A 16099-nucleotide genomic window follows, 5' to 3' on the forward strand; every position below is an offset into this window, starting at 1 on the left:
AGCAGCCTGCTATTTTAATTATAGATGAACGAATTTATACAAGGACATCATGATCTTGTGCTCAATGTATTCATTCATGTTGACTTAACGCTTGAGCTGTGTGTCGGCTGATGTTTCTAGTAAAGGGTGGTTGAAGGCTCCTGCCTGCCTTTCCAGCCTGTCCTTATTAGAGCAGCAACACATCTGTCAGCACACCCTGTCTGAGGCCTACGCATCCAAACATGTAGCAAAGAGCACCCTGCGTGTCCCTGTCCAGTCACCTTGGTGACGGGGCCGAATGGGCAACCAAAATAAAGTGCAGTACACTCTGCTGGATGCACAATGTAATGTTTCTTCACTATTGTCTGTGATTTCAAAGTGCCTTCCTGCCACAGCAAGCTGACATTTACCAACACTACGGAACTGAGGTCTTCAAAATGTAATAAATGTAGAAAGAGCCTTTTGAAACTTTTGATGTGTAGCACTCAGTCTTCACTGACATGGTTAAAAATAGTCTACCGCCTAAACATACGTCTGTGTCTGCATGTGTACTTCAGTATAGAGATGGAAAGTCCCCATTATATGTAGCTTTCCTATAGCTCTTTGTCAGTCTTCCTGAGAATGAAGAATCTAGCAAAGCAATTCTGTATAAAGAAAGTAACTCTGAGTCAGAAGATATGAATAACATGACTGGAATTATGAGGTATTCTAATTAATTGAAGGGAGATCAATACAAGTTTGAGCTACAAAACTCTTGTTTTCTGAAGATCAACACACTCACGACACAATGCTTCGGGGCTCGAAGTGGTTTCCCTTGGTCCGACGCAAGAATCATTAAATAAAATTGTTCAAGCTTCAGACCTTCCGTCAAGTTAAGTGTCAACAAAAAAGCTTATATCGGCAGCAAACAGCACACACAGAGGCCGTTCTGATATGTGGCTCCAATGGTCCAAATAAGAGTTTCACAGACAACATTTTACAAAAACAGGTCCACAGAGTCCTCCTTTCTCGGGTTTCATAACTGTCTAGAAGTGCTTGGTTTACAACTCGCACATGGCCATCAACAGCCCTCTGCCAGGTTTTCATCTCTGCATGTTGCTACTACATCGGAATCTTTTTTTTTTGACATTTAGTTGCAGAGTGCATCAAATATTCACAAATAAGCAGACGTGGAAGAGGTGGACAGGTTTTATGGCACTGCTCGCCACTTTAATGAATGAATGACTGCAATTAAATATCAACCAATACAAAAATGATAAAGAAGTAGAAATTGTTCTGTGAGAATGTACAAGTTTGGAATGAAAAAAACTCACACAAACCGCCCCCAGCTTTTATGGTCCAAATTTCACTCCTTCCTGCCTGCTCACAGACAGACACACTGTGCAGTACACTTGGATGTCTGTAATGGTTTGTATCATAAACCCCCCACTGGGTCAGCTTTGGTAGTTTTGCCTTTCTGCAAACTGTTTTTGGTCGTCAGAGTCAAGGCCAGTTTATAGTAAATATCAAATACTTCAAAAAAGATGACGGCATGAACCTAAAGCTCGAAAGAAGTAGTTTACTTCTTAAAGGAGATATTTACTAGAAAATAAATGGTTTAAATCTTAACCCAAACTTTTGACGTAGTTCTACTGTCCATAGACTTTATATGAATAAACATGATCTTGTCAGAGCCCTGCTCAACACATTCAACAAGCGACGGAAAGGCCGGAATGTAAGCTTTGATGTCACTCAGTTAGCTCTTCCTCCAATTTTCAGAAGGGGAGAGCGATCACTTCCTCCCTGCTGAACCCAGACAGTCATTGTACACACTAAAAACTGCCTCATCTTTGAACTGCAAAAATGTCCAACTTTACCTAAAACAGAGACAAGATTTTGTCATTGCAACTTAAATTTTAGCACTGCCAGAGACTATTTAGGTTTTGGTAAACCACACTGCGACATTGTTAATTGATTTGCAAATATATACATATTTTTTATTATATGACTAAATCCCAATATGTTGATGTCAATCCAGTCAAAGGGGCGTCTCTCTCTTGTATAAGGCTGCACTGGTGGGCCCTTCAAATTGTAGTTTGATGGCCTGTTTCAGATTGAGTTGCGGGTCTGTGGTTGTCATGCCAACCATAACATCCTGGGACAAGGCACTACCAGGTGGGGCGGGGCTGAAATTGTAGCAAGCGGGTGACACAATGTCCTTCTGGGGTAGAGAATCCCAAGCCTCCCTTTGAAGTGGGCTCTGTAGTCTGTATGGGTACCCCAGAGGAGGACTTTCTCTGTTAGCATCTACTGCAGGGCTGTCTTGTCCTGGCATTATCCCAAGAGAAGCCATCACTGTGTTCCATTTGCCGCCAGTGTGAGTGGTCCTGTCGGCTTTGATTAAGTTAGAGTTTTGTTTGTTTATTTTGTCGTGATATTCAAGCCCAGACGACAAGCCTTTCTGAGGCAGTTTGCTGTTGTGCACCATGGCGGCGACTGTGCAAACAGTGGAAGGAGGGCTGCCTTTGGGATGCCTCTGACTGCTTCCATGGAGGCTGCCAATGCCCGAGCTCCCTGGCGGGGGCAAGGTGGAGGGGCGGCTACGACTGCGGGGAAGTGAGTGCTGTTGGATTTGCTGGATAAAACTGAGGCTGTCAGCTGGAACTGTCTGAACCGTAGCCATCGAGTGGCAGGTGGATGAAGTTTGGGAGCTCTGCATGGAGTGGAATCGTTCGGCAGTGGAGCCGGGAGAAGACACAGAAGAGGAGGAGGTCGCAGCTGTCCCTTCACCTCCATTACTCTCAAAGATACCTGGTGAGAGGATCTTGTTGGGTTTCGAAGGTGAGACTGTACTAGAACTAGACAACTGGCCCATGTATGGCTTAGCTCCGTAGCTCTCCAAGAGTCTGACAATGTTAAAATGCCCATGTTTCCTAGCCACTTTTACTGGACTACGGCCATATTTATCCATGTGATTGGGGTTTGCACCTCTTTCCAGAAGCAATGCAACAATGTTTGCGTGTCCCACCTGGGCCGAAATGCCAAGAGCTGTTGCCCGCTGGTGACATGGCAGGTCTATAACGACACCAATGGTTTCAAGGAGACGATGTCCTACTTCAACATGTCCTGTCCATGCCACTGAATGGATTGGTGGTCTCCCCTCTGTGTCCTGCGCATTGGGGTTGGCCCCATTCTTTAGCAGCAGGTCTACCATCTCCAGACATCCCTGCCAGGAAGCCACATGAAGTGCTGTACGGCCCTCAGAGTCTCGGGACTCCAAGGGCACCCCTCCTTTCTCTATGATAAGGTTGGCCATTTCAAGGCGATCCTCCAACACCAGCAGGTAGAGCAGAGGCCTTCCCTCTGCGTCCCGGACATCTGTATCAGCCCCTCGCCTCATGAGCAGTTCGGCAACCTCAGCATGCCCCTCCAGGAGGGCGGCACTCAAGGCAGAATGTCCATCGTACGCCCTGTGATCAATGCTAGAACGTCTGTCCAACAACAACCTGACGGTACTCCAGTGACCTTCCTGGGCGGCCAGTATGAGAGGGGTGCGTCCTTCAATGTCCATCTCTCCGACACGTGCCATGCTGCCTTGCTCCGTCAAAGATGCGCACACACTCCGATGGCCTTCACAAGCCGCAGCGTGCAGTGGAGTCCAACCAAGGTCGTCCTTGTGGTTCTCGTCCAGACCACGGTCCAGTAGGGCTCGGACGACTTCAACGCTGCCCCTTGCTGCTGCCAGGCAGAGTGCCGTTCTGCCTTCACAATCAATGGCGTCCACAGCCGCTCCCCAGAAAAGCAGCCGGGAAACAGTCTTCATGTTGCCCATTGCTGCAGCTGCGAGAAGGGGAGTAACAGCCGCTGCTGCAGGGACATTGCCATTAGGGCCAGCAGTCTCATCAACATCGGCACCGGCTTCTAACAGAAGCTCAACTATGTCATCATGCCCCTCGTAGGCTGCAAGAAGCAATGGTGTCATTCCATCATGGTCTCTGTGTCCTGGATCTGCTCCCCGCTCCAGTAACAGACTTGCTACCTCACCATAACCTTTGACCCCAGCTGCTGTTGGAACGCAGAGGGCCGAGACTGACAGAGCAGTGCGGCCATCTCCATCAGCTAAGTTAACTAATGCTTTGTGGTCCAGTAATATCTCCACCACTTCGCAATGTCCCATATACGCAGCAGCAATGATCGGCGTGCGGCCCATGCTGTCGGCTTTGTCGACCTGTGCACCATAGTCCAGCAAGGTCAGGACGATTTCCTCATGACCTCCCCAAGCGGCGGCTCTGAGGGCAGTCCGACCCTCAGCATCACATCCGTCCACATCTGCTCCTGCGTCCAGTAGAAGGCGGACGGCCTCGCTGTGTCCTCCCCAAGCTGCAGAGCGCAGCGCTGTCCAGCCTTCGTTGTCGACATGCTCCATCATCCGCGCGGCAGTTTCCGGCCCCTGGCTCTTGGACCAGTCCAAGAGCACAGACAGCACTTTCACATCCCCCTGCCTGGAAGCCAGAGTGAGCGGCGTTTGACCCTGTTGGTCACTGACCAGTGGATCACATCCGCGTGACAGGAGAAGTTTGGCTACATTTGCGGAACCCTCGCGGGCCACACTGGAAAGTAAGAAATGATCATCGGTTGAACCAGGCGGATTAACAGAGACCCCACAGCCTAGAAGCTTCTTTAGAGACACGTCCGTTTCAAATACATGTCTAAAACTACTTCCTTCTTCACCTGTACAATGTACTCCAACACCTAGGTCTCCATCTGAAACACAGCCTTCAGAGGTGAGCCCAGTACTCCTTAGCAGCTGAAGTACTTCCTGACTGACTAGAACAGGAGGCCGGGTTTTGGATGTGGTGAGGGAAATCCTTCCACGAGGAGTTAAAGCCGGTACACCTGCCAATAGCATCCACAGGGCCAATAATGAGGGGTTATCTTTGTGGTGACCTGACGAAACTAAATATGTGGCAAGCTGGCAAGTGTCCTCAACGTCCAGGTGGGGTCCCTGCAAAGTCAGAGCCATGGCAAGCATACTATGACCCTCTGTTCTGCTGCACAGGTACTTCTGTGTGCAATACTTAACGTCCGTCAGCCACTCCGCAAAGCTGGCATGAAAAAGTAGTTTGGTTCCCCCAGGGCCGTCGATCAGGAGAGGCGTGAGTGTTCGGAGATTGTTCTGGAAGTCCTGCGTGCTGAGTGAGGTGTCACGTGTCCATGTTGCCGTGAAAAGCTGCTGAGGGGTGAGGGGCCTCGCGGCAGCCAAGAGGACGTTGAGGAGAGGCCTGACAAAGACAAAGAGCCCCCGGGGGAACAGTCTCTGGCACAGCCACAGGTAGAGGCCGTTCAGAGTCCCGGGGATGTCCCGGATCTCCCTTAGACCCACCAGTGCACCTGCCACACCATCCAACACGCGCTCGAGGAAGAGAAAGCAGCCGCCGCTCTTAATGTGCAGCAGATTCAGCATGTCGGCCGTGTCAGGAGTGAGCTGGCGGCGAAGTGCTGCGTCTTCATCCAGCCGACAAAGGATGTACTGCTGCACGTCACGGACTGGTGGGGGTTTGCGAAGATCATCGAGGGGGATCCTACGAAAGCCTGAAACGCAGACAGAGATGCCGTTTTGTTTCATCTCAAATTCTTTGTTATATTCACCATTGGCCATGGTGGTCATTTTTTTAAATGATTGTTTGTTTACTGTATGTAATCCACTGTCATTGAGACGACTCAATTAGTGTCAGTCTGCGCTTTCAATGTCCAATCATTGCTGCCCAATGTCCACCACACACATGCACGAGGTAATTTGCCCGACAAAGACTATCATTTACATAATAATACGTGCAAAGTCCAGTAAGACAGGTTCATCTTTCTTCATACCTGAGAACATCTTGCACACAGTCTTGTTTTGGCGGCGGACGGAGCAGACCAGGAGCAGCCAGCTGGGCAGCAGGTGTTGATTTGCGGCCAGAAGATGAGCAATGGAGCAGCTCCTCCCACTCCCCTCGCCTGCCCCGTACCCCACGTCAAGGGAGTCCACCAACAGCATCAGAGTCTGGGCAGGAGGAGGGAGGTCCAACAGGGGTCCCAACACTGCTCTAAGGACATGTGAGAAAGGGCCAAGACACAAGGGAAGAGATTAAATGTCAGTGGCACTGAAATCACCACGTAGACACCTGTTTTGTAGGGAATCAATTATCCCCAAAAAGGGCGTAGAGTAAATAACTTGAGATGTCACTCAGACAAAGATGGCAGCAGACGACGCAAAGAGATTTTAACGTCTGGGTTCTGATATAAGGCATTGAGGGAATTCAGTCAGCGTCCGCACCCTGCCGTGATCTGCTGGTGACTCACGTACACGGACCGCCTGAAACGTCCCGCTCCACACACGCACGTGGCTTAATGTGTGTGTACACAGGTTATAAACACACAATCTTATCACACTTGAACTCTGCACCTTCCTTTTTGAAGTACTTCCACCAACTATACTTTCCAGACCCTTAAAAACCCATCAACAGAACATGCCTGAGCTTAGATTTAATTTCTACTCACCTAAACGTCTGTTAAAACCCTTCAGTCCCAGAGCTAGTTCAAACTAACGGTTGATTTATGTGAGAATCAAATTCGCCAACGGTGAAGATTGCTGTACAGCGTTGTTGGAGCATGAACACCACATAATGAAAGTGAAGGTTTTATGAGGGAAGAAGGAATCCTGTATGATTCCAGATGATAACTGTCTGAACAAACATTCCTGAGCCAAAGACAAACACTACTGTGATGCTGCTGCTTTGAGAACTGTACGGTAATACCAGCTATTACAGGAACCCATGTTCAGCCCGTCCAAACAGAGCCAAGCACTGCCAGACCTGTGTTTAAAGTGGGCTAAACAGTAGCTACTGCATTACTGACTACCTTTAGAACCATTGACCAGAAAATTAACTGTTAAGAATTTAAAATTCATGCTTTAGATTTTTTTTTTTCTAGACTGATCAAAAGAAAATAAGTTTGTAAAAAAATGTTGGGACCGGTCTTTTAGAAGTTATAGAAAAATGTGTTACAAACAAAAACAAATACATATCAGTGTAAATCAAGCAAAATACTGAATCTCCATTGTATAAATGTCAGAATTCTGACATTTATACAATGGAGATTCAGTTCGGTTGAATTTTTTGCGGTTGAATTTTTGTGGTTGAATTTTTTGCAGTTGAATATTTTAATGTTGAAAAACATTCAGATACATGATTGTAATGCATAAATATTCAACTGCAAAAAATTCAATCACCTTTTTCTTTCAAAATCCGATGACACAGATTTACTTCCATATCAGAAAACCCATTTAACACTACATTTTCCACAAGGTCTGGTTTAATTCTGTGTTGGGGTGAGCCGGTCTGTACAGAAGGCGGGTCGGGTTTCACAGGTGACAAACAGTGATTAACCTGTGACAGCAGTCTGGTACGAATGGGTCACGCAGCCAATCATCCTGCAACAAACACAGGGTGCACTCTTGTGCGTGTGCTGTCATTATTGTTAAAGTCTATATTTTAGGCCAGAAGGTCCAGTCAGGTTGTTTTTTTTAACTGTGCAAAAGAAATAAAATGTTGTTTGTTAAGACCAAAAGCAAATGGAGTGGTGTTTCCAATCTTGGCGTTTGAATCAATCAGGAGCCTGAGAAGTTGGGTTATTTAAAGCAGGGTCATCCACCAATCATGGTGAGCTCAAAGTATCCTTCTCGAGATGAACATATTTGAGAGGGAGTGGGGCTTAGAATTCCAACATCACAGAAATGAGTCACTCCCAACCATAAGACTTCGTGTTTGAGCAACATCCACGCAATTGTGTATTACTACATCAACGCGTTCTGATTCAACATGTCCATATCCTGGTCCTAACAGTAAAATACAAATATCTTAACTTAAGAGGTTTGTATCATCAGCTTTTATCCTGATAAGCATGTATACGATGAATTAAAATTAGTTTTGTCCAATTTTGAATTACTTCGGCTCAACTCAACTAATTTAGGAGAAATTCAAAGACCTACATGAATAGTAATGACTTGGACTTTGGTCGGAGATGTTCGATCTCCAGATGGTAAAGACAACGTCCTAATGTGTGTATATATTACTTGATGTGTCTTTAGCGATGACCCCGGCCTCGCAGGGGGATCCTGGATCTTTAAAAGCAACATAAAAAGCCACTGGAACCCTATTTACATACTTTAAAAAAAAACTCACGAGTCTGAGGAGTCTTCTCATTACCTTAACACGTTACCTTGACTTTTATCTTGTAGCATATGCTGCAAATGAAAGCGGACGGAAGCCTTGCCCTTAGGTGACGGCTACATCGGAGTTACAACAGGCCTATGATACCTCTGTTTGCTTTAGTCATGCGATTACGGCGCCGCTCCCTAACCGGGCGCACGCTCAGGGCTGTGGAGGAACGAAACGTTAATGATCTTTTAATGCTGGTTAAGGCTTTCCGCTTCATTCTGCCAACATGGTCCTGGACACGAGACGGTGGGCGACCTTTGACCCTCTTTAATTCAGCTAGCGGAGGTTAGCGTTTCACAAACAACCCAGGTTTCCAGGATGTTGGTTGAACCTGGTTAGTAAGATTCCTGGTCCTGTTCTCTGCCTGGTTGAGCACTTTCTCAGGCCTGATAGTCTGCATGTCTGCAGTTTATGGTTGTTTACTTTCTCACTGGATTATCAAGGATGATCCGACTGGCTGTCGAACTACAAAGTTAAACACGGCACTGTTACCTGACGTCGTCTTATTACATTTCAAATTAAACCTTGTGTATAGTATGTGACCGGAGGAGCCTCAGGTAGAGAAATCAATATTACAGACTACCAATAGTGCGTTAAAGAAATGCTGAAAGAAAATATTACTTGTTCAGAACTGAAACAGAAGTCCAACAGTTTGTATTTTTGAAGCAAAGGATAATAGCGTATGATAATAGGAATGAGAAACTCTCAAACCATATAACAAATAGATGGATATAGATAGTTACTTTATTCATTTCAGAAAGGGAAATGTGTGTGTGTGTGTATATATATATATATGTGTGCACAATATATAAAAAATAAATAATAGTACATTAAATTAATAAACCTAAATATGTAATGTGTGAATCCAGTAACCACGGTAACGTATGTGTCAGAGACAGAAAAGTAGTTTAGAAAGCAGTGCATTGTGTCCTACTTTGTGTCTTTTGGCAGCCCCTCATTAAAAGTTAGCGAGGGTAGAAACCGCATGGCAACTATTCCCTCAACAACATCACAACACAAAATCCCTTTTCATCACGTTGCTACCTGTTCATTATTATTTATGCCTTATGCAGTCCAGGAGCTGTCTGCGCCAACAGTAATCAGAGGGCTCTGTGACACTAAACCAAGACTTGTGTAGAATGAATGAGTCACATGGTTCACATGAGGGGTTTGGTCACGTAGCAGTGGTAGAATGTAACAAAGTACATTTAAATACATTTCTTTATGGACCACATTTTCTTTTTTTTTTTTATCAATAAATCAAATATTCTGGCAAAAAGAAGAAACATTTGGGCTGATGCAGAATTGTAACAAATCCCACTTTCCTCCCGGTTCTCACTGTAAACCAGCAGCAGCAAACTCTCCCTATGGCTGATAGCTTCTATGCTAATGGTCAATCTATCTCAAATTGTCTCCACGTTGACGGACTACAGCATTGCTCTTGTGCAATCAGCCATTTTACTCGTAATACTTTTAGAATGTTTCATGATTCTCAGACCGCGGCACTTTAACGGTCCCGGAGCTAAAGCCTTTCCTCTGTGTGTGTCTGTAATACAACAGTGTGAACCCTGAACCAGAGACGGCAACATGGCATTTGATTTATTTCCCCCCCGCGTTAACGACAGGTGTGAAACTGTCACGCGAACGAGCGAGTTAGGTCAAACGGTTTCGAGCAGAGAGCGTTGGCACCACATGAAAAGGGCCGAGGGCAAGAAGTGCACCCTCGAGCCCCGCGTTGCAACGGCTGTTCTCACGAGGCACGTTTTCGCCCGCAGCCCCTCTCTCTCTCTCTCTCTCTCATCGGCGCTCTGAACACAAACGGCGCCTGGCTGCGAGCCAGTCCGAGGGCAGCGAGGAATCCGTCCCGGTCCTTCACACACCGGGGGCCGGCAAACGCAGGAGGAGCGCAAAAGGGCCCCGACTCACTGCAGAGCAAACACGCGGCGAGGGGGTGGAAAAAAAAAAGAGAGCGAGACGTCCCGGAGGGGCGGGTGACCTCGCAGACCGCCGCTGAGACGGTCACTGGGGTACTGGAGGCATTTTTCACCCCTTTGTTCCATTTTTTTTCCCCCCCTTCTTCGCTGAAAAGGGAAGTGGTGTCGTAAATAACAGCGTAGCGTCCATTCACAGTGGGGCCCCATTGTGAGGGCCGTGAATGGGCCACATTATGAGGAGGAATAAATATAAGACGAAGAAGAATAGCTGCTGCCGCCGATTTTCCTGTGGCTGCAGAGGCCTCTCTTGTGATGGCCGAACGGCTTTTTACATTTACAAACACCTGTAGAAAACGCCTCGCTTGGGTCGCAGCTTTAAAGCTTTCACGGATCTCCTCCTCACAACATGAGCTGCCACCGGGTTTGAGCCTAAATTCCTTTTTTTTGTCTCGGAGCGAACGCAACGATTTTGACTTGTATCAGCTTGTTGTGTTACAGGCACGGCAATATTGCAATGAGTGCTGATAATTCCAAAATAGTCTTCACAAGTTGCAGTGGAATTGTAACATATCAGAATTGACACTTGGTCTCGCCACCGGTGGACGGGCCGGTCCCAGCGTGGCAACGACGCCTATCCGGCTGGGCTCCAGAGACGCGGCTGCAGTCAGTTCAGGAGGATTTAAATGGGGGTTAAACGTTGTGCAATAGTGACACACGTTACCCTGAGAATCGGGGAGGGAGATGGACTTGTTGTTGCGCTTCTTTGCAAAGCCTTGCGGAGCGAACGTGGGGAGAGCCGTCATCACATCATCAGCTAGCCTCATCGCTTCTCTGCTACTAAGCACACTTTTGCTTTTCAATGACTGACAGAGTCCAACTTAATGTCACAGTTTTCTGTCTGAAATGACAGATTGGACACAGACATTTCCCCGTCCGCTCGGACCACAGAGAACACCAACGATGGACTGCACTTGTGTAGCGCTTATGTAGTTCTGCTCAAAGTGATCATTCACTTTGTCACACACACTGATGACGGTGTGTGTGACAGCTACCATGCACCGTCCCACCTGCCCATCAGCAACACACACACACACACACGCAGTAGTCACAGGTACAGGAGCGATGTCGGGGTTTAAGGTTCCTGCCCAAGGACACGCGGGTGATCGAACCGCCAACCCTCTGACGGCAGGGCGACCGTGCTCTCACTCACACATCACCGTGTGGCAAACTGCCACAATATGGCTCCTTTAATCTGTTGAACAAATCAAGTTCACGTTCCACAATGACTCCAGACATTTGATGTTTTGAGTCAAAACAACTGGAGGAAAAACACTCGGTTTACCAAACATAAAAACATGGACTTGTGACGCAGGTTTTCACCTTGTTGTTTTCACCAATAAAAGCGCTTGGCGGCCTGCTGACTTGTGTCGGATGTAACCCTCGTTCAGCCGCTCCCGCCTTTACTCGACTATCACCATTTACAGAACGCGATATCACACGTGCATCGCGTTCGTCGGGCCGGGAACGAGCCGCGCTCTTCAAAACAAGCGCACACATGCATTCCGGGTTTCAGGCATGTTAACGCTTTCCCTTTCATTTAGCGGCCTTGAACTTTCCCCTCGCACCTTTTCTGATAAAGATCACACCTCTTGCGTGTGACTGTTACATTGCAAAGAATACGAAAGAATTCAAACCTCTTGAAGGTGTCGTCGGGGTCTCTCTGACAGGCGGCTGGCTCCAAACAAGAGGTCATGGGAGGGCTGCTGAGGATCTCTTTGTACGCAGGATGGAGGAGAGGCGAGGCCCTCAGCTGCTCCACCAGGCCCAGGACGAACCTCCACAGCGAAGAACTCCTCTGGTCCTCCCGCTGGCAGAAGTGGAAGGCCAGGCAGCGCGGCGCCAGCCCCGCCGCCAGCCCTCCCTTGGAGGTGGGCCACACCACCTCTGCGCACAAGGCGCTCTTCCCGGCGCCGGGGCCCCCCGTCACCAGCAGCCCCGGGGGCTGCCCCGGCACCGAGCGGCTGTCCAGGCTGCGCCGCAGCTTGTCCAGGGCCCATTCCCGGCAGTAGAAACGCCGGCCCTGGAGCAAGCTGGGAAATCCGCCGCTACTCATTTGTTCCAGGGCGCCTGGACTCCGGGGGACGGCTCGCGGCTCGGCTCCCCGCATCCCATGCTCCTCCGGTGACCCCCCCCCCCCCGATCCTGACCCTTAGGCGCAGCTGCAGCAGGTGACGCCTCTGGTTTTGTTACAGCTCGTGGTGTTTCCTCACACAGAGGAACGGAGTTTCTGAAAGCGTTGCATCAGGCGATCATTACCGCTGGCTGTCCTCCCCCCTGCAGGCCTCAAGGCGTTATTCTGACAAGGAGACGAGTGCGGGAAAGGTTGAGTCAGCTAATGGCTCACCTCTTCAGCGGCTCGGTCCGTGGCTGTCAGCGCTCCGCCTTGCTCTCCGGGATTTCGTGGAGCTGCTCAATCACAAATCAGAGAGAGGGAAAAGCAGTGAGTCGAAAGAGGAACTGACAGCAGGTTTCTTTTACAGACACGACGCCGTGTCTCACCCCTCCTCTGATGATGGAGGCCGCCTCCATCTTTTTTTAACGAAAGCTACAGTCTTCCCTCCTCGCAGTTTCTATCTCGCTTCGCTTAAGAATTTGAGCATCGATCCTAAACTGCAACCGTGGCATGAAATTCGCTTTTCCTTCCTCGTGCCTTCAGCCCTTCTACAACTCGCACAACCTCCCTCTGTGTGTCTACCCGTCTCTGGTGCGCTCTGGTTTTTCCTGTTTGAGGTTTATTTGTCTCCTCCCTCCCCTGGTGTTTCTTGGTATGTCAGGACATGCACAGGAGGGAGAGAGAGAGAGAGAGAGAAGCCATGTGGCCACGAGCGAGCCCGCAGTGTGCAGGTGGGAGGGGTTACCTGAGGTCAAGGTTCAGCCACAGGGCAAGGCCAAACGGCAGCCGCTGGAAAATGGAATCGCCGAGTTCCACAAATGGCCATTGGAAACGTTCCATAATTGAGGGTGCTGGCTGCTAAAAGTCTGCAGGTCTTCGCTAATTTCAAGAGGCAGGGTTTGTTGTCAGGGATACCATAACTTAGAGCAAAGTATTAATGTTTTGTTTCATGAAAATCCCTTTTTAATCTTCTCATGCGCCAGTCGTCCCACCACTGTTCTTGACATTAATTTGATTTAATTCTGATCAATCTAAAGTATTAAATAAGACTCACTTGAAAGGTGGATATTCCACCCTCTCAAATGTCAAAATCCATGTTGCTTCTTCAAGTCAGTCGATTAAAAGCTTTTGTTATAATCCGCCCAAACTGACAAAAGCTCACTAAGCCACATTAATACCACTACGTCATTTTGTACTAAAAAGGAAAATAATGCAAGGTAAACAGAAATCTCGTTGAAAAGTTCCTTCCAAAATCAATCCCGATGTTGGAGAAATTAGTTACATGTTTAAGGAAGTCATTTTCTAATTTGATATGCTGTCACACCTTCCTCGCCACTGTTTAATTAGCTGTGAGCAATTTCTAGCATTAGGTAATGTCTGTCAACACCATTTCCAACAGCATACTTTTTGTTAAAGTGGAGGAAAGATAAAATAAACCTTTGAAGATCACGGGAATGGTAAAGACTAAAATAGTGCTCTGCATTCAAACTCAATGACCCGCTGAACGGAATCTGTCCGGTTTAAACGGTAATTTCACACTTGACGGAAGTGAGCAGAAACAAAGCCTCACTGTAATCAGTAGCCTGGTGACGACAGGAGTCAGAGAGACACTCGGCCGCGCGATAGCCTGCAACATGTAGACGACATGTGTTGAACACGTAGCCGGCGGATGGCGATATGCGGACAGTGACTTGGACAATGAGCCGTTTGAGCCGGGGGCACTAAAGACGACGCCGAGCCGTCGAGTCGTTCTTGGCATTACTTGTGGTATTTACAGAGCTCTCCGAACCGACGCAGTTAAAAGGCAATTTTAACAAAGGAGTTCACTGGAAGAAAAACAGTTGACTTCTAAATGCTACTTTGTGTTTGTTTCCATTGAGTTTTTTTTTATTCTGCAGCAGGGCCCATGCACACACTAAACAGCCAATGAGAAAGCTCTATTCCATGAAGAAAAAGGCTTTCTGCAGGACACATCTAGATGGAAGAATGAGGTCTCTGTTACACTCCTCCACTATTTATGGAAACCCTGGCTTCTTGTTCACGACACATGACATTTATGAGAAAAGCTTAATAAAGAATGCCGACTGTAACCTGGTTACTTAACCGCATCTAAATTTGCCGAAGGATGTTGCTAAGCAACCAGTGAAGACAATGTACAAGTACTACCAAGGAGGATGGATACACTGTTTTCAATTAAGAAACGGTAACTGCCTAGAACGAGGACATGGGGGGTTTGATTGAGATTGATAGCACTCTCCTCTCTGTGGTGAGAATATGATGCTGGAGTCTGAAGCTGGTTAGCTTAGCTTAGCATAAACACTGAAAACGGAGAGGGGGGGGGGCTAGCCCTAATGGAATTCATCCTCTAGTCCATCTAAAGCATTTCAATAAAATATGAACTATGCCTTATTCATCTCCAAGAGATGTTGCCCAAAGAGCGAGCTCGCTACCTGAACCTCGCGACCCCGCTGACCCTGTACCCCCCGCAGTCGGTCCAGGTCTTGGTCTTGGTCACATGAACGGAGCAAGGAAAAATAACTTAAGAATTTAGTGCATTTTTCCACTTCAATTATTTTAGCTGGGCCGACTCAACGGTTAGCACGAGAAAGATAATTTACCTAATGACTAAAGTCGCTCACTGATTGGCAGAGGTCTCTTGCCCCAAGCAGGTCAATGGGAAGCGGGTGTGGACCCAATGGCATCACGTGATGGGCCCCGAAGTAACGCAACGGTTTGACCACGATCTGAAACTCCCTCTTCCTGAAGACTTGAATTGCTCCACACATCGAAACGCGCCATTGGGTGACAATAAGACATCAATGACTCTAATATTCGAGAGATTAAACACCGTATTCAATAATGTGTTCCACGTCAGCCAAATCGTAAATCAATACATGTATGTGCAAAGGAGTTTTTCACTATAGCGATAAACTGGGTCTTTTCCTGTTTCACATTTGCATTGAGCCCCGCGTATTAAGTATTAAGTTCCCTGTGATCCGTCTCTGCTCGGGCTCAACAGGTGCGTTCTTCCTCAACGATGAGATCACGCTTCCCCCCCCCGGCTGTGACGTCACAAACAAACCCACCGTACAGCTGCGTGTCGGACCGACAGCCCGTTAATCACGCGCAAGTTGTCGACGCCGCTGTGAACAGAACAAACACGCACAAACACACGCGACGCAAAGAGTCCACCGTGGCCGCTCATCGGACCGCGCGGACGCGCTTTACCTCACACGCACGCGCCGCTCCGCCGGATTCTCGCCGCGCGTGTCCACGGCCCTCCGCACCATCAGGTGGGAGGTGAAGCAGTGCGGAGGTCCTGCTTTAGTGCAGCGGTGTCCTTCTCCGTCTTCCTTCTCTCGTGGGGAGGCAGGGCGTCTCTCTCTCTCTCTCTCTCTCTCTCTCTCTCTCCCTCCCTCTCTCTCTCTCTCCCTCGCGCGCGCGCTGCTTCCGTGCGTTCTGTTAAAAAGGATGTTCTATCGAGAGAGGAAGAACAAAAGTGAAAGGAGCCTCGCGGTCTCTCTCTCACTGACTACACGGGGTCTTGATTCTTGTCTTTAAACCTTCAAAAGTAGGAGGAGGTTTTAAAGTCAAAATGATGAAATACAGTAAAGTAGAAAAAATAGATGATCTTATCTAAGATTCGGTTTCAGGATCTTTTATTTTTACGTTGCAAATGTGATATAGTGATTTGATTTGTCCTCATGCGTAGTTAGTCGTATGTCAGAATGTATGAATATGAAATTGTGTCTAAATTCTAAATTCAAATTCAA

General features: G+C 47.7%; 1 protein-coding gene across 3 annotated transcripts; it reads right to left on the reverse strand.

The window, feature by feature from the left end:
- Positions 1–1162: 1162 nt before the first annotated feature.
- Positions 1163–15726, reverse strand: ankrd50l (ankyrin repeat domain 50-like). Of its 3 annotated transcripts, none has more exons than XM_040200759.2 (5): positions 15555–15726; positions 12558–12619; positions 11848–12440; positions 5830–6047; positions 1163–5550 (listed from the first exon to the last, which is right to left on the reverse strand). In XM_040200759.2, exons 3-5 carry the CDS (start codon positions 12318–12320, stop codon positions 1997–1999), a joined length of 4245 nt encoding a protein of 1414 aa, XP_040056693.2. In that variant the 5' UTR covers positions 12321–12440; positions 12558–12619; positions 15555–15726; the 3' UTR covers positions 1163–1996. The 3 variants fall into 3 exon arrangements, with proteins under 3 accessions (XP_040056693.2, XP_040056694.2, XP_040056691.2); XM_040200760.2 differs by lacking the exon at positions 15555–15726 and adding an exon at positions 12713–12906; XM_040200757.2 differs by lacking the exon at positions 15555–15726 and adding an exon at positions 12713–12916 and having other exon boundaries at positions 11848–12619.
- Between the last annotated feature and the right edge of the window lie 373 nt (positions 15727–16099).

Source organism: Gasterosteus aculeatus, chromosome 16 (genome assembly GCF_964276395.1).
Source record: "Gasterosteus aculeatus chromosome 16, fGasAcu3.hap1.1, whole genome shotgun sequence".
NCBI lineage: Eukaryota > Metazoa > Chordata > Actinopteri > Perciformes > Gasterosteidae > Gasterosteus > Gasterosteus aculeatus.